At 40.5% G+C, this 26,906-nt stretch overlaps 2 protein-coding genes across 6 annotated transcripts in view; one reads left to right on the top strand and one right to left on the bottom strand.

Moving 5' to 3' along the window:
• Positions 1 to 16,030, top strand: part of LOC100560498 (myosin-M heavy chain) — a 104,537-nt gene extending 88,507 nt beyond the window's left edge. For all 5 annotated transcript variants that reach the window (XM_062967399.1, XM_003214898.4, XM_062967398.1 and 2 more), the window contains 3 exons: positions 933 to 1,561; positions 11,521 to 11,666; positions 13,603 to 16,030. In XM_062967399.1, coding sequence (XP_062823469.1) covers positions 933 to 1,561; positions 11,521 to 11,666; positions 13,603 to 14,398 — 1,571 coding nt within the window. In that variant the 3' untranslated portion in view covers positions 14,399 to 16,030. The remainder of the gene's footprint in view (positions 1 to 932; positions 1,562 to 11,520; positions 11,667 to 13,602) is intronic.
• Positions 16,031 to 18,140: 2,110 nt separating this feature from the next.
• tsn (translin) lies at positions 18,141 to 26,486 on the bottom strand. Its single transcript, XM_003214906.4, has 6 exons — positions 26,315 to 26,486; positions 24,180 to 24,273; positions 23,148 to 23,244; positions 22,341 to 22,456; positions 20,787 to 20,866; positions 18,141 to 18,779 (listed from the first exon to the last, which is right to left on the bottom strand). The coding sequence occupies exons 1-6, from the start codon at positions 26,378 to 26,380 to the stop codon at positions 18,552 to 18,554; spliced, it is 681 nt and encodes a 226-aa protein (XP_003214954.1). The 5' UTR covers positions 26,381 to 26,486; the 3' UTR covers positions 18,141 to 18,551.
• Positions 26,487 to 26,906: the final 420 nt, after the last annotated feature.

Raw genomic sequence — 26,906 nt, 5'->3', positions numbered from 1 at the left:
TTTCTTGGGCTGCAAATACAGATAAGCAAGCACCCAGAAAGCCACATAGCTACAATAATGTATTTGGCGTAAGGGTGGGCTGAATTCTGCCCCCCCCATCTTCAGTTTTCAAGGATGATAGGGATAGATTTGGGGTGGGGGGAGAACAGGACAGAAAAAATAAAATAATCTTTCCATTGCTGGATTAATCGGGCTGGTGGCTGGAATCTTGTGGGGAGTTATGAATGTATATCCTGGAGTTATATTCATAACTGTATTATTCATGATTCCTACATAGTCTAAAATATAGGGAACACACAGGGCATGAAAATCCCCCAATTCCCACTTACCTGGTAGCAGCCATGGTGTTTTATTATAATCTGTTCTCTTGATTGAGAAGCACCTGACTTATGTTCCTTCCCATCCACCTCCCTCACGTGAATGATCTCCAGTGCAAGGGGGAATTGTAATAAGGGTATTGCTTCTGCCTATTCCAAAATAGATCACTCATGGAAGGGATGGGGACCATTTATCAGCTGCTTCCTTATAGATAGAAGACCAGACCCCTATTGATTGCAGTAAGCACTACCCAGTAAATGGTGATTGCAGGAATCAGGACAGAATTCATAGTGTAGCTCCATAACTACCGTACTTAACATGCTAATAACAGCTATACAAGATTCCAGCTGATATTTCTGCTGAAGGAGAGACTTTGGAATGGCAGTGGCTCAATGTTAGAGTACATAACTTAGATGCAGGTTGAATCTTTGGCATTATCTGATGAGCTGGAAAAACTGCCCAATCCCAGCAGAGCTGCTGCCAGGGCATGTTGGCCATATCAGGCTAGATATACCAATGATTTAATGGAGTGCAGGACATATTTCCATGTTTCATTGGAAAGTTGGTCAATATTGGGAAAATGTGATCCTCATTCACTTTGTTCTTCTTTTCAGATTCTGCACTCCCCAAAACAAACAGTAATTACACCAGTAACTATGATGAGAACCGCCGGGTTCTGAGTGGCTCCTTTCGTTCCAAATACCGATGGAGCAATGTCAGTAGTCTCAGTGCTGACAGTGGCATTGTGGGTGGCAGTGATGAGAGGGACAATGCTGATGCCAGTACTGGAGGCACACCAAGGATGAGGTTGGCGGTAATGGAGCGGGCAGACAGTGGCATCAGCCAAGCGCTGAGCAGGAAGTGGAGAAGCCGGGCATCGGAAACATTGACCTCTCTGCAGGCATGGGAAGCCCACCAGCCTTGCACCGACTGTGGCGGGAGAGATTTCCCACTGGAGACAGATGTTCAGAACCAGAACAAGAGACGGGCCACCCTTTGCGAGAAGTGCCTAAAGTGCCGGACAGAGCGGAAGGAGTCGGTGCTGGAGTTTGTCAATACCGAAGCCAGTTATGGGGAAGACCTCCGCATCATCAAGGAGGAATTCTACATCCCCATGCAGGCTGCTGGCCTCCTAACACAGGAACAGCTGCTGGTGGTTTTCAGCAACATACAGGAGTTGATTGACCTCAATGAAAACTTTCTGGAGTATCTGCAGGAAGAGATTGAGCAGGCATTTGAGCAGGTGATGTGTGATCTCAGGCTTCTCCTCCCTTTCCCTGTGCAGGAATAATTGCCCATATTGCCTATATTGTAACTATGAACCTTGCAGTATTAGCAGCCCATGGCATCTAATAGGTAGGTGGCAGAATTGAGAGTCCCACATTCCTCTGCCATATTTCTACATATCTTCCAGAGATGTTTCCATGATTGCTTTATTCCCATGACTGTCATCTCAAATATGTACAAAATCCTTAATAGGTTGAGAAAAGCCACGAGGATTAAATATGCTCAGTCTGCTGCATGCTGTTTATTATTCTAATAATAACACTAATAATAAAATGAGTAACTTTAATAAACTCAGGATGATATTGTTTATTGAATCACCATTTCAAAAATCTTTGATCCTAGCCCCTGACTCTTCTCGAAACTCTGAGGTGTTTGCTATTTCAAGCACTTCTGAACAGAGCAGTCTGCAACTTGCTTGACAACATGTGCAAGTGCCCTCTAAACTCTTAATTGTTATTAGTTATAGATGTAGCCTATATCGTTCTTCTCCTCTCCACTTTATTGCAGTAACTGGCAGAAGTAAGGTCATGGCTCAGTGGGAGACTTTGTTATTGTTATTATATGTCTTCAAGTCAACTCCAACTTAGAAAACTGTATCATAAGATTTTTTTGGCCAGATGTCTTCAAAGCAGGCATGCCATGGCTTTCCTTTGAGCCTTGCCTAATGTCACCCAGTGGGTTTCCATGACTACGTATGGATTCAAACCCTGATTTCCCAGATTCCTAGTCCAACACATGTTGCCATACTGACTTTGCCAGTGGCTCTGGTCTTACTAAGAGAATAGAACCTGGATACTTCTAAACCCAGTCAAGCACTCAAACCACTACATCATTTTGGGCTCTCATTCCTGTCTCACTCCTCAAAGATTTTGTTGCCAAGTTAAAAATTTGAACACATGTCTGTTGGCTGAAGAGCAACAATGTGTACAGGTGGCTGATTCCACTAACGCTTAAGCAAAGCTAATGGCATTTACACACCACTGTGTCGTTCATATTATGCCTTGTACTTTATTATTGGGTCTGAAAGAAAAAAAAATCTTACCATGAAATTAATTTTTTCGGCAGCATCCAAGAAAAGGCCCCTTGTGCCCATGGGAGAGCAATTAAAAGCAGCTTTGCTTGCCAACCATCATTGGTTGCCAAGAACAAAAGCAAGGCTAGTTAAATCCGTAAGTGGTATTAGAGCCACACGCCAAACTGGCCTTCTTTCTTGGATGTACTCAAGGTCATTTATAATTTGTTGGAACAGGTCTTGCAAATTCTTTATGACAGACTAACACCCTGTGTGCACCACAGAACTATGAGCCCTGTTGCTTAACTCTGTAAGTCCACTGGGGCAGAAACCTTCATTATGAAGACAATGCAGTCATTTGGGAAAGGGCTGTAGCTCAGTGGAAGACCATGTGCCATACCAGTAAAAGGTCCCAGGTTCAATTTTTGACATTTCCAATAAGATTGAGATAGAATCTTACCAGAAGAATTGACCCCACACATGGAATGGGCAACACATGGCTCCATGGCCATATTTGATTCCTTGGCCATGTTTAATCCACCCACTCCCTTCATGTTGCCTCCACTATTGAAGAATTTGCAGTGATTCCAGTGCTTTGTGCCACATTTGGCCAGTATGGCAGTCAAATGTCTTTTAAACTCAAACTTCTACTTTAAAACAAGACATACAAGAAGAAGATGCTTTATTCTAAGTCTATTAGCTTTCTTGAATTTCTCGTGAAAGGATGAACAGGCTTCTAAACAAGGTGCATGGCCTTCATGCACCTTTCTTTAAAATAGAAATGCTTGGCTTTTGCTTCTGCTCTGCCACTCTTATATCAATAGCCATATGGTTTGTGTGCCTTGTAGTGTGTTAAGGGCAGGTATCCTCAAACTGCGGCCCTCCAGCTGTTTGGGCACCCAACTCCCAGAATTACTGACCATTGAACAAGCTGGTGAAGGTTTCAGGGAGTTGGAGGCCCAAACACTTTTGGGAGAGAGGCACAGTTTGAGGATGCCTTGTTAGGGGGGTGGCCATATGTCATATATTGTTCACTCGTAAGTTGGAGCATACTGAGTGAGATGGCACAGTCGTCTGGCAGGGAGTAAGTAGTGTGTTCCTTAGGAATTGTAATAGAAACTACTTATTGCAGCAAAATGAACAGCATGGAGTACTGTGTTGTATTGCTCTACCAGGTTTCATTCCTTGCGAATAGAGAAATCCTCCTTTTTATTGAAGGGGTTGTACTCAGATGAGTCCAAAACCAATTTTGGGAACTTTGCTTATTTTCTAGTAGAGATGTGCATGAAAATTTTTCCTTCATTTCCTTCATGCTATCGTTTTGACCATTTGTCTACACAAAATGAATAACGACATTTTCATAGGAAACGAGAGGCGAGACAAAAATGAAAGCTACACAGTCATCGTGCTTGCTTTCATTTTCCTTTCATTTCGGCCCTATAACAATAAGCAGGTACTTACAGAGGGCTGCTTTCCCATTATAGCTGATATGTACCAATGGGTGTTAATAATAATATTAATATAAATAACGAGTTATTCTGGGACCCTAAGCTGAGTCTGGGAGAGGAGTGCCTCCCCATGACAGCTGATGTGGGCCAATGGGTGTTAATAATAATATTATTAATAACAATAGTACTCTGGGGAAGACCCAAACATTTTAAAACTTGGTGGGCTAAAAGGGGTCGAAACGCCCTCTGTGTGTGGAGATTTTCACCCCTCTAACCAAAAAACCGGGGGGGGGGGGCCTTGAAAGCCCTCCCATTGCCGCCAATAGCACAAAAATGTTCGTGTTTTTCATTAGCTAGATGAAAATTCATGTCGTTTAGACAGCCCATTTTCGTTAGCAGGAACCAAATATGAAAATGAGACAACACAAATAAAACTAGACAAAACGAACAGCAATTCCATACTAAAGCACAACACTATTTTCTAGTACTTGTATATCACAAATTACTAGATAGAGCGGAAAGCCTCAGCTGCCCCCTGGGTTCTGAGTTGCCTTCTACATCTGTTTGGTAATCCACCACAACTAACAGCGAAAATGTTTCTTCCTTCACTGTTTTGTCAGTGCTTTAAATAGCTTGGCCAAATAATCAGGCATGCTTGAAAAAACAGAACAGTGAAGGAAGAAACATTGAATGATTTGTAGAAAACTAACAACATGATCTAGAGATAAATTCACAAAAGCCTGTGGGTACAGCTTACTATTCTTTATTCATTACATTTCAACAGATCTCCTCACATACATTTTTTGCCCACCATAAAAGAACCATCTTCCACCTCCCACTCCAAACTCCACAGTACCTGTCATTTTTACTTTTCCACTTCACTATCACATTTGTATCCCCTTCGGCCAATCAGCTCCCAACACACTCCTAACTTCTACTTCACTCACTCACCCACCCACCCCTTTCTTACCTTATTTCTCTCTACATAAGCCTACTGTACCATTTACTGTAAGCTTTCTAGACAAACCTGAATAAACAATGTTGAGCACTACTAGCAGCATGCTTCAGGTGATAGTATTTATCTATTAGAATTACGAGCTGGCATCCTTGCTCAGTATTTATGATGCCATACTCCATGGTCACGATATTGTAAATACTGTATTATAATTCACATTTATGGTTGTTTCACCTTTTCCACAACTTCAGATCCCCTTCCCAAACCCATTTTATAAGCCAGGTTACCAAAAGAATTCTGAGTGTGGCTTCTGAACTGAAATTGTGTGGGGTCAATTTGTTAGACATAACTACAACTGACATTGCATGAATTTGTGCCATAGTTCCCTACCTTTTGCAATATACTCTGTGCCGCAGTGCAGCACAGTATTCAACAAGGTGATACTTGTTGGTTTTGATTGACTGCTGATCATACATTAGACTTGCACTTTTATTTGTAACACTGCATGATGTCGTAGCTTTGAGTGTTAGACTAGGACACTGGAAGACCAGGGTTTAAATCCTCCTTTGGACACAAAAACCTACTGGATGACCTCTCTCATTTACAGAAGAAGGCAAAATCCCTCCTGAAAAATCTTGCCAAGAAAACACATTCAATTTGTCAGAAGTTAGAGATGACTTGGAGGCACACAACAACAACAAAAGCCCAGTTATATTAGGAGAGCTTTTCATATAAACATGTACATGTTTGTTTGGTTTTTTAACCTAACATTTAGTTAAGGTTCTGCACCCATGAAGGGACACTTCTCTGGAATATTCACTTTTCCCGAGAATGTGTTTTTATGGAATTCCCTCTGATTGGAAGGGTATCTTAATTCCTTACTCACTAAATGATTTATCAGCTATCAGAGTCGGGACATAATGACCAGTAGAGTTTGAGCATGAAAAATTCTAGAAGATTATGGCATAGTTTAGCCAAGTCTGTGATTGCTGTTATATAGTTTGCTGTTATATAAGAACTAGGAAGCTGTGATTACCAGATTCGGAACAAGTCAAGATCTCAGGCCAGTGTGCTTTAGGGTCTTGAATTTTTCTGAATCTGGTTAAACATGGATTACAGTTTTGATATAATTGAAAACTATGCTTTATTGGAAGCTTCTTAATTCATCAAGCAAGCATGAAGCATATCAACAAGATAATTGTGTATATCTTAGCTGATTAAGCCAAGATAAAATAATTTGAATGACATCAATGAAAGTATAGAACGGGGGACCCCAAACTCAAGTCAATGGGCCAGATGTGGCCCTCCAAGTTAATTTACCCGGCCCCGGCTGTAGACTTTAGGCTTAGGGTTGCCCAAAATCTGAAAATACTTGAAGGCACACAACAGAAATAGTCTTAATTAACTTGACTATTTCATCAGCTAAAACCATTGAAATACTGGAAGGTTTATGTTAGTTAAAATTGATCTTCATTGTAAACATTGTATTGTTCTCTTGTGCTTTTTTGCACTACAAATAAGATATGTGCAGTGTGCATAGTACCATATATACTTGAATATAAGCCGGCTTGAATATAAGCCGAGGCACCTAATTTTACCACAAAAATTGGGGAAAATTATTGACTTGAGTATAATCCTAGGGTGGGAAATGCAGCAGCTGCTGGTAAATTTCAAAATAAAAACACATACGAGTAAAATTACATTAATTGAGGCATTCAGCTTCTCCTCTCCTCTTGGTATAGCAACCCACATGATCTGGCCCTCTGTTTAAAACATTTGACGATCCCTGGTATAGATATACAATGCTACATAGGTGCTGAAGAAAAGAGTAAGGAAATAAATAGCAGCTGAGGAGCTCAGGCAATTTATACAGTACTCCATCTTCTGCTCTGACCATAATGGAACTAACCAAATTTTAAATAGAATATTTATACCTTTTTAAAAAAATTGCCAAATCCTCAGAGTATACAAACAGAATTTTCATACTCTGCAAACTTTGCAATTAAAAAAATTAATTATAATGAAGAAAATGAAGAAGTGCAGTTTAATTTTTTTTTATTGTGTCAAGCTTTATGAAGAGAACTCTTAAAAGTTTTGGCATTATTTGAGCCTTGGATGGGGCGGGTATTCACAATTTAAAACTCCAGAATGTAAAATTCATCTCTTCCCAACTTTGACATTGAAACACAATTCTAATTGAAGGGTGGCCATCCTTCTGTAAGTTTAAATCCAACAACATTTAAATCGATAACATGGGTCTGTAGTTTGGCAGTATTAGGTAAGTTTTTGCCTTTCTTTGTTAATTTTCATCAATAGTAATCCTCAGGCCCCTTCCACACAGCTGAATAAAATCCAACATTTTCTGCTTTGAACTTGAATATATGGCAGTGTGGACTCAGATAACACAGTTCAAAGCAGATTTTGTGCGATTTTATACATTGATATGCTGGGTTATATGGCTGTGTGGAAGGGCCCTCAATTGACAAAAGCAGTACTAGTCATAGAATTGGTGTACCACAGTGCCACCTCCTGTCTAAAATGGGAATAATCTGAATTCAAATTTACAGAATTGTTCTTGTTATATATTCTTATACCCATTTTACAAAATACAGTTTGTTTTCTCAGAAACGAGACAGAAATTAAATAGAGATCTTCAAATTATGTTTCAGAAGAAAGTATTATTGCAAGCTCTGAAAAGTAATAACATGCTGATCATACTAAGTAACCCAGGTTTTTGTATTTCATTTTGTTTTTAATATGCCACAATGTGCTTTTAAATCACTTGTTGATAGCTCCCTTAATGATTAAATAATAATTTGACATTTGCTTTATTAACAATTTTCTCTTTTATGAATTTCTGCTGTTTCAATCTGACATCAAGATCTTACATCATCAGCTTAGTTAAGAATAGTGCTTATTATTTCCTGGTCTGACTAGTGTAACTGAACATGGAACAATTACAGATTCAGTGTGTTGTCAAAGGCTTTCATAGCTGGAAGCACTGGGTTGCTGTGTGTTTTCCGGGCTGCATGGCCATATTCCAGAAGCATTCTCTCCTGACGTTTTGCCCACATCTATGGCAGACAACCTCTGAGGATGCCTGCCATAGATGTGAGCAAAGCATCAGGAGAGAATGCTTCTGGAACATGGTCATACAGCCCGGAAAACACACAATTACAATTTCATTGCTGTAACTTATGAATCCATAGTTGCAATAAAGGTGCCTTTAGGGTAACCACAAAGTATTAAATCGTCATTTTCCAGATTTAAAATACCAATTAGTAATAATACTTCAGGAGCATATGACATCATGATCTGGTGGGAATTGGTGCAATTATTGGAATATCTTCCTGGGACTTTGTTTTTTTCCTTTCAGAGATTCCTCCATAATATGTATGCAAGTCTCTTAGTATAATTCCTTTCCAGCATGGATCAAACAATTCCCTTCAAAATCCACGGAGTAGGTCCCATGCCAATAAACATGTTTAGGGTTTTTATCACACTTTTATGCAATGCTGAGCCCTACAGTTATTCTCAATTCAATTAGACCCATTGAGTCAAATACAGGCAGTTTCCAAGTTACAAAAATGAAAAGTTTTGTAGGTTTGTTCTTAAGTTGAATTTGTATGTATGTTGGAACAGATACATTTTTAAACTTTAGCTCCAGCCAAATATATATATATATGTGTGTGTGTGTGTGTGTGTGTAAGCATATATATATATATATATATATATATATATATATATATATATATATAAGCATAAATACACACACACACACACACACACACACACACACACACACACATATATATATATATATATATATATATATATATATATATATATATATATATATACACACACACAATAGAGTCTCACTTATCCAACATTTGCTTATCCAACATTCTGGATGATGTTTAAGTGCATAATTTGTAAAATCATAATGTATTTTGATGTTTAATAGGCTTTTCCTTAATCCCTCCTTATTATCCAACATATTGGCTTATCCAACGTTCTGTATATGCTTTGGATAGCATAAGGAAGGGTTAACACCCCTCAGGTATTTGTTTTGCTGTCTGTGCCCCTCTTTAGAAGAGTTCATCTCATTTTCTGTCACTGTGATGACTGGATTTAGAAAAATTTGGCTTGTTGTGGAAACAAGGATTGGCAAGAAAGCTTCAGTGGAGACATCCTTTCCCCATGATTACTCTTTCGGGGGTGAATTTCCTTTCTAAAGGGTAGATTTTCCTCACTTCCTGTCATCTACCCCCATTCTTAACTATGAGTCATTTGTAAGTCAGATGCTTATAACTCGGGGACTTCCTGTACTTAGGTCTTTTCTCAGTATTTTGTTGAATCAGTACATTCACCCTGGTAGAACTAGCCAATATAAATCAGGCACTTTTATTTGTTTCATCCCCCCCCCCCTTAAACAGTTTCTGAAGAATGGAAAACCATTGATGTTGGATACATTCTAGAAGTGTCTTCTCTTAAAGTGGGATCATGTCTTGAAAGGCTTCTTCTGAGCTTCTTTTGTTGTGTCTTTTCCAGCACACTTGCTTGAAAATATTGAAATAAGGACACTCTTTGGACCTACTTAATCCTTTGGAATCACTGCTTAATCCATAAAGTGGATTAAGCAGTGATCCATATCTACATCCATTTCTTTGGTGCTAACTTCATCCAATCATACATATGACCAGTTGAAGCATGAGAATCAAAATTTCTCTTGAAAGGGAACCCCAGATAAAAGGAGAGGATTTTGAATTAATTGCTTGTACAAATGTATAGCTTTAGCAAATCAGGAAATGGAATTTTACAAAGCAGTCTTATTGTGCAAGAATCCAGTTGATGTTTTAATTTTTGTCCGTCGCAAAAAGGCCATTTTGAGTTCAGGGCTGAAAAAGTAGGGCTGTGAATGTAGTGCCTTTTGTGCATGGTTGTGCATTGTACATTGATGTATGTTTGCATTGTGCATTGCAGTTTTGCAGTGTACAATATTGACATTTACTAATGAGACAGTTTTATGCAACTGACATGTAACTCAAAATTACACCAATGTTGGATATCTGCCCACATGGCAAATGGATGAGGTGAATGGCGTTAGGATGTGGATGCTAGGGAAAAATCCAAACCCGTAAAACATAAATGATATTATTTATTGATTTCTTTACCCTATTTATACCCCAACTTTCTCTACCCCAAAGGGGACTCAAGGCGGCTTACATATGGCAACTATTCAATGCCTTAAACACATACAAAGCATTAAGCTTAAAATAAATTGAATTAAAATTAATAAACATTAAACATTTGAAAGCATTACATTTAATATTAAAATCATGCCATCATGAAATTTTAGTCTAAGGCCGTTCCGTAGTCATTGCATATATTCCAAATCTGTTATTGCACTGTGCTATTCTCTGAAAGTGTGATCCCAGACCCAAGTTTTTACTTTCCTTCTGAAGGTTAGGAGGGAGGGGGCTGATCTGATGTTGCTAGGGAGGGAGTTCCACAGCCGAGGCACCACCACTGAGAAGGCCCTGTCTCTCGTCCCTGTCTGTCACGACCAAGAGCAGGTCCTCCCCAGACGATCTTAATCTCCAAGGTGGTTCCTAGGGGAAGATACGTTCAGACAGGTAAACTGGGCGTATAAAGACTATGTGAGGGATTTTTTTCACTATAAGATGGTCCTCCCTAAGATGTGTTTGGGTAAACACTTGATTCAACAGCAAAGTGTCATGATGGATGCAAATAATCTGATATTGGGCAATAGTGAAGTTCAAACAACAGGCTCTTCTTTACGGTGAGATCACAACAGGATATGAAAAACATATGTACAAGGAAAATATGAGCAGATTTGAACTGAATTTAAAAGTGGTGGTACATTTCTTGCTTATAGTCAGACTTAGAAATGTACCCATGGAGTGATTGTTTGACTAATTTTGAGTTGGCAATTAAGGGATTTTTTTTAGGATTAAGTCCAATTGTTGCCTTTTTGAACATTTTCAAGCATTGTATATCATGCAAGACACATCGATTTTCATCCTGTAAGCTGCAGAAATTCACACCACCATCATGTCTCCCTTTTGGGTTTCCTACTCCGCATACTGATGTGTGCATTGATATGTAATGCAGTGCCTAATCAGCTGTATTCCAGAGCTCTGAATACTTTTAGATATTGGCAGCTTGATTGTCGAGTTGAACTCTCCTGGCCTAGGGACCTCATTTTCAGAAGAAAGTGCTGAAGTTGACAATCTTAATACAGATTTAAGAAAGGAATGTACAGCATAGATTTGTTTGTTGTTGATTTGGCTGCTGAAGGTGTTTTATTCATCAGCATTCAAGCAGGCAAGTATTCCTGGGAAAATCTGGCATAAATGAACTCACCCTCGCAGCCTGCATCATGAGATAGTTTAATGATGGATTCACTGGCAGTGATGTCAGGCTTGTGGCTCCATTGTGTTGACAGATGCTTCTCTTGCATTGTACGTTAACAGGGTGATGATGACCTCATGACTGTGTGCATTGGCGAAATATTCCTTGAGTTTGTCAATATGCTGCCTGCTTTCCAGACATACTGTCTTCAGCAGTCATCTTCAGTGAACATGCTCAATGCGTTGGAAAAAGAGAAGGAGTTACTCAGGTAGGGAAATCCTTAAATCGTGGGTAAGTCATATATATTTTTAGGAGCTCCTAAACAGGTAAAACGTGTCAAAACAAGCACTTTTGGGGTGGAAGGAAGGAGATTTTGGAGAAACAGAATCAAGCATCCGGGTCCATGGTATTACTGTATAGGAAAGGGAGTTTTTAGGCTGCACTAGCAAAATTACCGTAACTAATCTTATAGCAGGGATGGGCAACATTTTCTTTGATCAAGGACCACATTCCCCTGCAAGTAGATTGGAAGAGGTGTGTCAGTGGTGACCAGGACCAAAGCCAAAAGTAAATGCTCCTTTCCTCTCTTCCTGTCCCTCCTTTTCTTTTGGTGCCAACCTTTTTTATTTCCTCCTTTCCACTCAGTAGGCTACCAGGGAAGGGATAGGTAATTCTTGTAGGGGCTTTAACTGATAGTTTTCAGAGGGCCACAGGCAGCCCTTACACCAGGCCTGCACAACCTGTAGCCCTCCAGGTGTTTTGGATTTCGTTCTCAAAATTCCTGATTGTTGTACAAGCTGGCTAGAGTTTCTAGGAGTTGAAGCCTCAAACACTTGGAGGGCCACAGGTTATACACAGGCCTGCCTTAGACCATACATAGATTGCCCATCTCTGCCTTATGCAGACAATGGGATTGTTTCGGTCACTCATCAAAAACTTTATGGCTACTTGAGTTGCTGTCGCTAAGTTGAACATTGCGGTTTCCTAACCATTATACCTCTGAACCATAATACCTCTGTTGAACAGACCTAAAGTGTGTTTGTTTGTTTGTTTACAGTATTTATATTCCACCCCTGAAGGGGACTCAGGACAGATCACAATGCACATGTACATGGCAAACATTCAATGCCATTATTAAACATACAATAGACAGACAGACAGACAGACAGACAGTAGAGGTGATTTCAATATTTTTCCAACTTCCGGCTTCAGGGGGTTATACTCGATTCCGGCCACATGGGGAGCTGTCGCTTCATCCACTATGACGCCGAGTCCTTTGATCATAGTATTTTCTCCTCGCTTTTCGCTCACCAGCAGTTTTATGGTGTTGTAAATTAAATTGATTTAACCTCCCCGCATTAAGAAGTCCCTAATTTCTCTACTTACAGCTGCAGCTGCTTTCGAACTGCTTAGGTAGACAGTAAGCTAGGCTATTAAACAGTCGAGAGGTCAATCTGACCGCGGGCTTCGATCCCATGACCTTTCGGTTAGCAGTGATATATTGCTGCTGTTTCATTTAAGCTCAGCTCCTGTGGCCAAGAGTTTTGAAGGGAGATAAATGAATGCCTAACATGAAATTATGATATTCTAAGCCACTGAACAAAGTACCTGTGATGCCTACTTGCACTGTTGTAAAGATATTGTCTTTGTCAAGAAGAAATCTTAGTTTAAGTAATTATGGGGATTTAGTATGTTCTCTTAGAAATATACATTGGAGTCCAGTTTCATGGTACCAGCTTCCTTCCCTGATTTGGTTGCACAGATGTACTTTTCTCTCACATCCCTGTATGTCTTTTTGGGAGGACTGTAGGGATTGGGAGTCCCTTCACAGTATCCAAATCCTCCCCCCATACCTTGCCTTATGTGGAGTGAGCAGGATTGGAAAAACATCCATTTATGTTCCCATAATCAGAGATAAAATTATTACTGTTGCAGAGACCCCCCCCCCCCCCAGAGCATACTAGAGGATTTCAAAGGTTTCAAAGACCATGTGGGAAGTATAGGGTGGTATATATATGTTGGCCCAGGATGCATATGAAACTGATGCAATGAACTCGTATAAAACTGTAAAATAAATAAACTGAGTAATCTCTCAAAGGATGAGTGGGAAGAAATGTCCACACTCAGTACTGGCTGTTATAGATTCAATAAGACATGTAACATTACTCTTTTTACTGAAAATGTTCTTTCTGAAATCCCTGCAGGATATTCCTCAATGTTTCGCAAAATGACAACACAGCCCTCCGACGAATGAATCTGCGGTCCTTTCTGATGGCCCCACTGCAGAGAGTTACCAAATACCCGCTTCTGCTGAGCCGCATTATCAAAGCCACCATTGAGTACCACCCAGACCACAGCAGCCTGAGGGAGGCAAAGAGCCGCATTGAGTCCCACCTGGAGCACATCAACATGAAAACCAAGCAGGAAGGGAACTCCTGGACTCTCCGTTCCTTCCGCCAGGACAGTAAGAAGAACAGGGAAGTCATTAACATTGAGATGAGGGAAACTGCTATCAAAACTGTGGGCTGGCTGAGGGAAGAAACCCGTTTTGTTATGGAAGGGCCCCTCCAGCTTGCCCAGCCGCCTGATGGGCAGTGGGTGAAAAAGGGCAGCAAGACTCTGAAGTTCCAGAACATGCAAGTACTCCTCATGGTCAACATCCGGCGTGCGTCCGAGTCCAGCTTTGAACCTGGGGAGCCAGGGCTTCTGAAGGATGCAGTATTGGTACTTATTAGGGACAAAAACAATGGCAAGTTCAGTCTGCTCAGGGAACCCCTGAGACTGAGTAATTGCGTGGTCTCTGTGGATCCCGATTGCGATGACACCTTTGAACTTCTGGAGATCAGGCGGGAGTCCTTTGTGTTCCGAGACAGTGACAAGGCACGGACTCACCACTGGTTCAGACAGATACGGAGGTACTCCCGGGAGCTGGGTTCCTGGAAGAAGCGGCGCAACGCCTTGCCCAACATCATGATAAGTGCATCCCACAACAGGTCATGAAACAATCCTGGCTGTGTGGTGACTTGGCTAAGCTCAGAAATTCCACCAGACAGGCTTTCAGTGGAAAAGCACAAAGGATGTTCTTCACCCGGCCAAATAGCACTAGAGCTACCTATGATTACTTCTTTTTCTACTAAGAGACTTTATAACAAATACTATTTAAAAAACAGTGTTTCTCAAATCCTAGGAAAATTGTGTCCCATTTTAAAATTTAGATCTTCCACACAAACCAACCTAGAAACCTCATTGGGTATACCTCCTGGCTCCTACACATTTATGCCACTTTGCCTCCTGCTCTATGGGCCCTATTTTGTTTCCTTCTTTAGACAATACAGTTGATCCGTACTATCAGGTCCCCAACTCTACACCATGTGTAGCTTAAGGTGACCCACAGCAACTGCAAACATACAATTCTATTCCTTTTTCAGAAAACCCATGGTAAATACAGCTTATGGGGTTGCTACGAATAAGACATACAAAACCCTGCCACTCTTTTGAGTTCTTTCCATAGGCCTACATTCCCCGTTTTGAGAAACACTGTCTGAAGGGTTGATAAAGAAGTTGCCATTGTGAGAGGAGGCTGGTAGCCATCTGGTTATTTGCACTGTTAGGTTGAAAACCACCTGTTAAGTGTTGAATGAAGGTTATGTACAAGGGCTCTTGCACAGACTTTAGGAATGCAGAGGGTTTAGCTCTGGGTATCCAAGAGAACCCCTTTACCAGAACTTGGCAACCAGCCTAAGAAGTAAAGTCTTGATTCTGGGCAGTGGAAATCTTTTGCACATTTTGTAAATAGGCAAAGCAGAAAAGTCAAGGAAATGATGTCTGTTTGGGGGCAAAGAGGGATTTAGTGTTTGAAGACTTGCTCAAGGGTGGGGGGCAGGCCCTTCGGATTTGTGGCCTACTCGGGATGATGTCTTTCTCTATGGCAATTGGGGTTATTGGCACCAGGTCATATGGAGCAGGTCTCTAGAAAAAAATGAGCTAATATTGTTAATGTTATGGGGTAAGATGACTGTGAGATGTTTGACACTGCATGATTGTGATGGGAAAGGAATCTAACCATTTACGATAGAGGTTTCATTGTACGTATATTATAACAGCATTAGGCAACATCCAGGTCAATTTTAGAACAGTATTAACCCAGTTAAGGAGAACATTTAGACAGTATAATTATCTTCATTTTGGCTTGCTCTCTCAGAAATATTCCAGTTAATAATTGTTTTGATTCTTTTTTACTTACCACTTCTGTCTGTAAGTAGATGAAGGTTTACTGAGTTTTATTTTGCACTGATTGCATGTAAACTGAACATGTAACATGTAAACTGAAAGGAAAGCCAAAATATAATCCTAGTTCACCCATGAACATTCCAGAATAGCTATAGATTTCTGTGGCTAAGCAATACTCTCTCCCTTTAAGGATCACTGGATTTGTTTGTAGTAGTTAAAAATCCGTTGTAGAAACCCAAGGAATGTGAGACATCAGAAATAGTGCTGATCTTCTGTATTTCTATTAACAAAGGCTAAATTACCTCTTCTGAGTTGTGATTATTTAAATGATGTAATCTAGTGTATTTCAAAATTTTAATGAATATGTTATACTGTAGAAAACATAAAATGTTTTAATAATTATGTTTCTTTGCGTTTTAAGTGACCTTCCATTTCCTTTTCATAAAGTCCTACTTTATTGAAAGGTTTTAATATGAGATACTATGGGAAAAGGGAACAAAATCTTTCATGTCTGACCTGCATCTTTTCCTGTTCTATGACCAATTGATGGCAAAGTCTGGTACACTCTAAGCTCTCGATTGAAATCACTAAGATCTAGAATTAAATCATGTTTCCAGAACAGCCTTACTGAGGTCCGTGGGTTTCCCTACTTTCACTACTGTTTACTCTAAATGAGAGCAAGTGTAGAGAACCCATTGGCTTCTATTAAATAGTAGTATTCTGGAGCAATGAGCTTTTGGCAACATAAAGATATTTGGCCACATTGCCTCTTCTTTATGGCTTACAAAAAACAGGAATATTGATTCTTCCAAAGAACTGAAAGTGATGGATGTTTTTCCTTCTACTTCCATTTTATCTTCACAACCAGCTGAAGAGATAAGAGAGTGACTGCTCCAGTCACATGATTCTAAATTATTTTAGTCTTGAGTAGTCCATTCAGTCCATAATATTTATGTGTGTATTGACTCGTCAAAGACTGAATGGGTATACCCCAGAGAGCATCAGCCAAAAGAGTCCCAACTATGCCGTGTTTGTGTCTAAGCATGAATTCCCATGATTGCCTCTATCGTAATGTAGCGTTTTAACTGCTGTATCACCCAGCAAGTACACAGGAAGTGTATGGAAAGTTTGCTCATGGCCAGCAAAGGTCTACAATGTATTTAGTGAGAACAGATTACTGGATTATTTTATCTTGCAGTGTGCCTGAATAAAAAAGGGCACATTTTACTAGAATACATTATCCATTTCTGGCTGTCCAGTAGATTGGAGGGATGGCCTTTAGCTTTTAAAAAATGTGAATTAAAAATTCATGAAAATCTAATTCCACTCTGTATTCATATGTAAATAACCTGTCATGTTGTGACCTCATGAATATTGTAGAGCTTTCTCAAGCAAGGAATACTCAAAAGTGCTCCACCTTTACCTTACTCTGAAATACATCTTACATGATCAGAGGAAGATAAGTCCAAGTACTCACTGGAACTAAGCTTCCAAAAACTATCAGGATCTGGTGCCTTCTCGTTATTTAGGCCTCAATTTCACTCTAGTTACCTAGAATAATTTACCGATTTATGGTACCTTATTCTGTATTATTTGCAATGCCAACAAATCACACAATTTGAACAGTGTTTTATTTATCCACATTGGCAAAGAAGTATTTTCTTCTCAGTGAATGTTTTTTAGAAAATGTAAACCAAAACAAGGCAAAGGTTTTCAAAGATACTTACAGCCACTAATATCATAAAGTACAAAGATTTTCTGGAATTCTTTGGAGGCAATCTTTATCAAAGGAAACTTTAAGACGGGGGAGAAAACTATCTGATGAGTGCACAACATAAAAGATGATCCAACAGAACAAGACTGTGTTGCAGAAACCAATTTCAAACAAATGCAATTTACAAGATAGATGCTATACACCCATACACTGGATGCACAGGGGAAAACCCACTACACTTTATAACTGTGCCGTATATACCATACATGGAAGCTGTGATGCTTTGTACACTTGCTTGAAAAGCGGAGAAAAGATTTTCTAAGTGTATTCAGGATTAACACTAAAAGTATCCACCTTCCTCTTGATAAGGCCCACACCTTTCTCTGATGCCTAATCTATCTAGATCTTTTTAAAAAAATAATGTAGAGTAAAAGAAATATGAAACAAGCCACTTAAAACTGAAAGACTCTCTAACACTATTCATCTTCTGTAGCCACTGGCCTCACTGAACCTCTGTAATTCCTCCTGCCCTCCAAGCATCACCTAAATATATTCTAAGATTTGCAGCTTTAAGCAGGATATAAATGCATGCTGAAAGCATACAAGCAACTATTCAAGTTTCAAAGTACAAAACACCCACTTCCCAGATCTAAAATACAAAGATAGCCATGTAGTATATAAGTAATTGTTTGAAATATGAGTTTCCAACAATATGTCTACCAAACTGATTATTCTCAGTCTGAACGCTTACTTTTAATAGCAGCAACCAGTCTGACTTACTAAAAGAAGAACGTGAAGCATTTAGGACCAGGTTTTAATTGATATTTACATAGTGGCGGCAGCCAAGTGAGACATTTTGATGTGATTATAGTATATTAAACACAAATACTAAATTGACATGGAGATTCTGAAAGATTAGGCTCAGCAGGGCCAGAAAAGAAAAGAAAACCTGTCACAAAATAACTGGCACCATAGGTCCACTGAACAGCAAAGGGACTGCTCACACCATGTGGGTATGCAGAGCCCACCAGGTAGGCATTCACAGAATGGTTTAGAGTGCTTTTGGTCAGGCATACTAAACATTCAGTTGGGAACACAGTGGTTTGCAGCATGTGATTTCTCTAAACTAGTACAAGGGCCCTCAGTTCAACCTTCTTTGTTGGCCGCAAATCTGACATATTGACCCATTAAGTCCCACAAGCTCCTTTTCTATTTCTCCTCACTAGCAGTCTCTTTGTTCAGCCCTCTGATCGACAAGTCATAAACCACCTCCTCAATCTTTTTAACATCGTACTTGAGTCCATCGTAGCGCTTCCTTAGGGAGTCATTCTTCAAATTCAGAAGGCGAAATCCAGAATCTAATTCATTGATGAACGCAGAGATACGGAGCGGACGAGAATAGTCTCCAGCTGTGACACTGTTGACTGCCAGCCTAGACTATGGGATAAAACAGAATTGTACATCCAAAGTGGTCATGCAAACTCCGGGAAAGGCCTACATGCTTCACTAAAGTCCCTCAATCATATTCATTCCTCAACTGTATACTATCTTCCTTTCAGATTTTTACTGATTTTAAAACAAGGAAAGGATGGGGATGTGTGCTCTTCTGCATAAGAATTCCATTCACATGAATGTGTTCTGCTGTTGATGATGCTAGTGATATATTAGCTAGGGCTGATGGGAATTACAAATCAACAACATTGGACAACTACACATCCCTCACACCTTTGTTGAGAGCATCTTCAGTAAAAGTCCACTCCTAACAACCTTTACCTTTAATACAATAATGTACTACTAACTCTAAAAGTCTGGCTTTTCAAAATTAGAAAAGATCAACTACCAGCTTCAAAAATATTTCTCTAGATACATACATGCATTAATGCTACTGTCATTGGGTCAGTTTATTACACTAGCCAACACACAATTTGGTGCCCCAAATGCAAAACCTGTTTCTGGGTATATTTGACCTGCTATCAGTTCTAGTCTTTGAAATACTGAACATATGCCATATACTAGTTTGCATCTGTTTGTCCGTAGAAAATCATGATAACCATATCTAAGAAATTAGAACTGATGCTGTTGTGACTGCACCTTCGGGGATTATGGTTGATGGGGATGGAATTCGAAGAGGAAGAAAAAACCCTCGTGATGAGGGTTCACTGGAGGAGTTGCGCAGGAAGCGACTTAGAGAGCTATATGGGGGATCTTCTGAGGAAGATTCAGATGGGGAGATGGATGCTGAGGAACAGGTGGTGGCTGGGGAAGCGGGCACTGAATGGGCACAGCCACCGGAGATGTCTGGGGATTTGGGGTCTATGGATACTTCTGAACCTGGGGTTTCTGCAGGAGCTGATCCCAATTGGGATGCTTGGAGAAGGGAGGATGGTTCTTTAAGTGTTCATGGGGCTAAGTGTGGGCAGGATGATTGGGACTCCGACGAATTGCTAGGTACTCCAGATCCATGAGCTCTAGCTGTGTGGAGCTCAGACTCTGAGTAGATTTGGGACACCTGGTGTTTGGGTGTGAGTGTTTGGTCACCCAGGAGGAAGGGGAATAAAATGGGAATGTTTGGCCACTGCACTTTGCGTGTGGCAAGGTGTTGCTGAGGCGCCATTGGGATCTCTGTGTTTCCATGAAGACTGGACTCGGACTATGATTTGAATCTGCTGTTATCACCTAGCTTGGCTCTCGCTGTGTCTTATCGTGGACCTGTTTTGGATGACTGCACCCTCTTCAGACCTTGGACCGGAATTTGACCTTACTACTGCCTTCGCCCTGTGATTGATGACTACTATCGGCTTTTGACTCCTGGCTTGCTCTTTGGACACCGCTGTTATCTCCTGACCTGACCTTGGAATCCCGGACGACGTCTTTTCACCATCCTTTTGGAGCCTTCGGCTTTATCCACATTGTGGAAGCAGTCTACTGCATTCTTAGTTTGTTTGTTTGTTTCCTGACCAATTTGGTGTTTTCTTTTGGGAACTGTTCCTTTGAGAACTACAGAGCCGGCTGGCAGGGCTTGGACTCAGAAAGTGCAGTTTGCACTAAGTTTGTTTAGCTTTGTTTTTACCTGCTTGTGTTGCTGAATTATATTTTTGTTGAACTGCTCTTGAAGCACTGATAGTGAAGTGTTTCAAGGTTTTTTCTGTGTTAACATTACTTTTTGGCTTATCTGCTGAATAAACTCTATTTTTGTTCGCTAATTAGCGTCTGACTCTTGACAGATGCAGTCTATCTAATGCTATTTTCTGAACTGGCTCCCCAAATAACCCCAGGAACAGGCCTAAAAACCAAGACACCAAGAATTTGTTTTGTAAGACTGTGTTATTATCCAGTTATGAACTGTGAAGTCTTCCAAATGTTGGACTTCCAACTTCTACCAATTCAACAACATCTGGAAGGCCACACAATTTCCACCCCTGCTTTACAATATTCTCTACTTACCAACTCACTAGCAAGAGTCAGCACTCCAGAGAGGTAATCCTCAATGTCCAAATGAAAACCTTTCTCTCTGTCAGCTTCAACTGCAAAAAAAGAGCCAATTGGAACTCAGCTCCAATTAATAGTGGTAACAAATCAAAACCAACTATTTTCTTAGCAAATCAAGAGAACACTGAAAATGCAAAATCCTTATACTAATCCTCATCTCAGCTACACAACTAAAAGGACCATTGGTAGATCACTTATAAGTAGGATTTCAGATATTAAGGTTGGAAAGAAGACCATGGAAAATTGCTGCCATTCAGAATAGTTCTTCCTGGAGTACGAAAAAAAACTTACTAGGGATTAAGATTCATTAAATGCAATGTGACCTCTTCTGGGTAAATGTGTAAACAATTATGGTGTAAATCAGGGGTCCCCAAACTTTTTAAACAGGGGGCCAATTCACGATCCTTCGGACTGTTGGAAGGCCGGACTATAGTTGGCCACCGAGCAATAAATAATAATAACAACAACAACAACAATAAAAAAGAAGGTTGGAAGAGACCCTTTGGGCCATTGAGTCCAATCCCCTTCTGCCTTTGCGCACCAAAAGCACAAGCAAAGCACCCCTGACAGATGGCCACCCAGCCTCAGTGTTAATAATAATAGTAACAACAACAACAACAATATAAATAAAAAAGAGGGTTGGAAGAGACCCTTTGGGCCATTTAGTCCAACCCCCTTCTGCCTCTGCGCACCAAAAGCACAAGCAAAGTATCCCGGACAGATGGCCACCCAGCCTCAATGTTAATAATAATAATAATAATAATAATAATAATAATAATAAAAGATCTCAGCCGGCATTTGAAAACAATAGACATTGACAAAATTACGATCTGCCAACTGCAAAAGGCCACCCTACTGGGATCTGCACGCATCATCCGAAAATACATCACACAGTCCTAGACACTTGGGAAGTGTTCGAGTTGTGGTTTTGTGATACGAAATACAGCATATCTATCTTGTTTGCTGTGTCATAATAAAATAATAATAATAATAAAGGGTTGTAAGAGAAGAAAAGACCCCTTGGGTCATTTAGCCCAACCCCCTTTTGCTCTTGTGCCATGGGGGCCGGATAAATGGCTTCGATGGGCCGCATTCGGCCCCCGGGCCTTAGTTTGGGGACCCCTAGTGTAAATGAACCAAATATCTTGGGTACTCTGGAAACTTCCTATGGTTAATTTGGCATTTAATACCTAGTCTTTCCCATTTCCCCTTTGCCTTTTTCCAAGGACATTCAACATTTTCCAAAAATGCTTTGCCAATTTGTAGCCCTCAAACAGTAAATATGCAGACTCCTTATTTACGAATATGAAATTTTCAAGAACAAAAGAAGCATATCAGAGGTAAAGCAGAACTCTAGCTTTTTTAACAGCTTCAAGAAACAGCAAAGGCTTTTAGATATAAACACAAACACGTTGAAGCATTTTGATACCTACTCTTGTGTACGTTTTACAAAATTTACTACACATAGAAGATATACTTTATCATTAAAATAGAAAGACAATTACTTACTTCCAAGTATTTCTGCAACAGCTTCCCGAGTTACTAAGGTTTCTGTCTCCAAGTAGACTACAAATGCTGCTAAGAATACCAGACGCTGTAGCACAAACCTCCAATGCTCATGAAATCTGCAAAAAAGTCACTTTCCTCTTACACACAGTTGAATGTGATGGGGTTATTTTTAGATAGCAGGGTTAAGGTAGTAAACGTAAAAAACACACAAAGTTTGGATCATTCCGTAACTACAGACATCAAGAATTAAGCATATAAATAATCTGTTTTCTGTCCTTTTAATCAAGATGCAGGCATGAATGAATGAGAATGACCAGCTCTTGCTGGCTTCACAACCAAGTAAAGAATTTAGTCCTGCCTTTTCCATTTCATATCTAGCGCATGACTTGCTATGCACTATCTAGTCTGATCAATAAGCATCAGCACCAACAGGGGGAAAAATATCTAGTTCTCCCTGGTTCCCGGTGCAATTGAAATGAAAAATATTCTGATATACCTAGATTTAATGTATCTGCCAATTGTTTAGATTTTAGCTCCCTGCCACATAAATTATTATTTCTTAGAAGAGACTTGTAAATTTAATCTAGAACAGTGGTTCCCAAGCTTTGGGCTTCCGGGTGTTTTGGTCTTCAACTCCCAGAAATCCTAACAGCTGGCAAGCTGGCTGGGATTTCTGGGAGTTGGTCCAAAACACCTGGAGGACCAAAGTTTGGGAACCACTGTTCTAGAATCTGCAGTGCTGGCATGGAGTTAATTCAGTGGACTTTTACCATATGAAGAAATAACTGAGGCCAGGAGTTCACTAACCTGTAATATTGCTCTGCAGGGAACTTTATTTTCAGAGAAGCCAGCTGTGTTCTGACCGTGCCAAAATGTTCTCGAGCCTTCTGACATTTCTTTGGTACTGAAATGATTAAAATTTTAAAATAAAACAGTAATAGTTGGGGGGGTAGTATTCTGGTAAAAACAAACACATACACACACAAAATCTAATTCAGGCACAGAGCCACGAAAAAGACAGCAAGCAATAACTTACATTAAAGCAAGGCTGGGAATTACACAGCCCTCTAGATGTTTTTTGATATTTTTTATTTGTTTTGTTGTGTAAATAAAACACAAAAGAAAAACAGAAAAAACATATATAACAAAGAATCGTAACAAGACATAAAGCCATCTAATGCAAAACATATACAAAATATTTATGACTGTACAATTATCACTTATCAAACCCATACCCTTTACCCCACACCCATAAAGGATGTAGGACTGCAACTTCCATCATTCTTCATCATTGACTATGCTGGTTAAGGCTGCTGGAAGCTGCAGCCCCACATCTGAGCAGTCACATGAACACACACACCTCACCTCCTGGATTAAACATACAGTCTGACAGATTGAATTTATATGAACTTCTGCTTCAGTCCTACTGAAATCAATGAACAAGTTGGTATTTAACTATTTGGATCCTATCCATGTTTAAGGCTTCCATAAGTGAGAAAGTTCTATGCTATTTAATCAATTTCTGACTGACGATAAACCAGGATATTTATAGTAATATCAAACTATTATAATGATAAAACATGAATGAAGGAAGGAATTTTATTATTATGGTCACAGACCAGGAGTCTGATAAAGTGTGGATACATCCATGGTTCAGTTCCCTGTATTTCCAATCAAATAAATATAAAACCCGCTTAATTCAGATAACATAAGCATTTCACAACTCCAAAAGGTATCTTTGTTCACATTTCAAACTATATTTGAGTGATATGTATGTCACTCTTCCTGCAACAGCATTACAGACGTATAAAGGTTATAACCAAAGCAATCTTGACTTACTATCCTGGAATCCAGAGCCCTGATGGACTCCTTGCACTACTGTTAGAATTTCACGGGCAGTTTGCTCCATGGTTTGAACAACTTTCCTGATCTCCTGCAAAAGGAAATAAAGTCAACACACAACGACGACTGCCCATCTCTGTTGCATTATTACCTCTTTTCCCCTCTAGTAAATCTAGTAAATCCATGCATTATGAATTGTTAGAGGGGTTTGCTATGCTAATCTGCACCAGGAATCAAACACACACACAGACCTGAATCCTATGGCAACTTAGAAAGTTACATATTTACCATATTTACTCATATCTAATGCTCATATGTTTTGGCTAAATTAAACAGATATATAGAAAACAAATACCGTGTTCTACTCTGTAAGGTACCCTATTAATTTGAGTCAAAATTACCTCACCAAAATTATGTGTGCAATACATTTGTGTCATACAGTAATCTTTGTACTGAGCCAAAGCAAAAGGGGAAGCTGCTTAAGAAGCACCTGGAGCTCCTATTTGAGGGATGTCATCCCTAATTTAATGGCCATGTCCCAATGCTATGCAATCCTGGGATTTGTAGTTTAGTGAGGTCTCAGCATTGTTACGCAGAGAAAGGCTCAAGGGCTTGTCAAACTACAGCCCGGAGGATTCAATAGCATTGAACCAAGGTAGATAAAATGGATTCATTCTACAGCATACCGGTAGAATGGCTCGTTGCGGTGGCTCGTTGCGGAAAAAAACAAATGGAAAACAGCATCTTTATCAGGATGGTTCCTGAGTAACTATCAAAAACTGTGTGTCAATGCATTGTCGAAGGCATTCATAACTGGAATCACTGGGTTGCTGTGAGTTTTCTATGCTGTATGGCCATGTTCCAGAAGCATTTTCTCCTCACATTTTGCCTGCTTCTATGGCAGGCATCCTCAGAGGTTGTGAGGTCTGTTGGAAACTAGGCAAGTGAGGTTTATGTATCTGTGGAAGGTCCAGGGTGGGAGAAAGAACTCTTGTCTATTTGGGGAAAGTGTAGGTAAAGGTAAAGGTCCTCCCCTGACATTAGTCTAGTCGTGTCCGACTCTGGAGGTTGGTGCTCATCTCCATTTCTAAGCCGAAGAGCTGGTGTTGTCCATAGAAACCTCCAAGGTCATGTTCCTGGCATGACTGCATGGAGCACTGTTACCTTCGTGCTGAAGTGGTACCTGAGGCAAGTGTGAATGTTACAATTGATCACCTTGCTTAGCATTCTACAGGAGTCTACCATATACCTTGTAGTTGTGGGCAACCCTACGTAGGGACCACCAAGTGCAGCACTGCCCAGACACAAATCAAGGAACAAGAAGGGCATTGCAGATTAATCCAACCAGAGAAATCAGCCATAGCAGAGCACTTGATGAACCAACCTGGACACAGAAATGCTGGACCTCTATAACAACCACCAGGTTAGACTACACAGAGAAGCCCCTGAAATGCACAAGCATGTAGACAATTTCTACAGAAAGAAGGAAACCATGTAAATGAACAAAATCTGGCTACCAGTATTTAAAAAACTTTAAAATCAGGACAGTAATTAAAGAACAACACTGAGAAGACAGGGGAATTCCAGGCAAGGAACAATCAGGGCCAGCTAACACCTCCCAACAAAGGATTCCCCCAGAAAGGACTCTTCCAGGCTTTGAAGCTGCAAGGCCATTCAATGCTAATCGTGGTGATTAATTGCAACATTCACACCTGCGTCCAACAGACAAGAGTTCGTTCTCCCACCCTGGACATTCCACAGATATATAAACCCGCTTGTCCAAGGTTGGGTTGTTGTGTGTCTTCCGGGCTGTATGGACATGTTCCAGAAGTATAGGAGAGAATACTTCTGGAACATGGCCATACAGCCCGGAAAACACACAACCCTGCGATCCCGGCCATGAAAGTCTTCGACAACCTCACAACCTTTGAGGATGCCTGTCACAGATGTGGGCGAAACGTCAGGAGAGAATGCTTCTGGAATCCAAGGAGGTCTTGGATCTTCCATCGAGGAGGCCTCACGCCTTCTCTGCCTCGCCAACGCCAAATCCACCGCCTGGAGACCCAATGGAGCCCGCCTCTGGGGCTGGGGGGCAAACAACAGGAATGCCTCCTCTTCCTCCTCCTCCTCACCTCGCGGATGTCCTGGTCTGCGGTGAGGACGCCCTGCAATGTGATGAACATCTGGCTGACGGACATGGCGGCAAAGGAGAAGCAGCTCCCGCGCTGCCGCCAGAGGAAAGGGGTCCTTCGGCGTCTCAGAGCTGCCCACTCGCCGCCTGACGGAAAAGGACGGCGTCGAGCACCCCGCCCCTTTTATCCTTCGCAGCCCGGAAGGGAGCCTGACTCTCTTGGAATGTGGGATTTATTTATTTTTTATATTCAGCTCTGTGAAAGGGGCCTGACTCTGAAGCCATTGAAATCCACGAGCATGTGGACCATTTCCACAGAAAGGAGGAAACCATGAAAATGAACAAAATCCGGCTACCAACTCTGAAATCAGTACAGTAAATAAAGAACAACACTATGAAAACAGAGGGATTCCGGACAGGAAACAATCAGGGACAGCTAAGACCTCCCAATAGGATTCCAACACGCAGGAAGCAGCCAGGCTTTGAAGCTGCAAGGCTATTCAGTGCTAATCAAGGTGACCAATTGCAACATTCACACTTGCCTCCAACAGAGTTGAGTTCTTTCTCCCATCCTGGACATTATTCCACACATA

This window comes from Anolis carolinensis, chromosome 1, assembly GCF_035594765.1.
Source record: "Anolis carolinensis isolate JA03-04 chromosome 1, rAnoCar3.1.pri, whole genome shotgun sequence".
Classification (NCBI taxonomy): domain Eukaryota; kingdom Metazoa; phylum Chordata; class Lepidosauria; order Squamata; family Dactyloidae; genus Anolis; species Anolis carolinensis.
The sequence above is the reverse complement of the archived record's forward strand: the minus strand, read 5'-3'. Positions and strand labels throughout refer to the sequence as shown.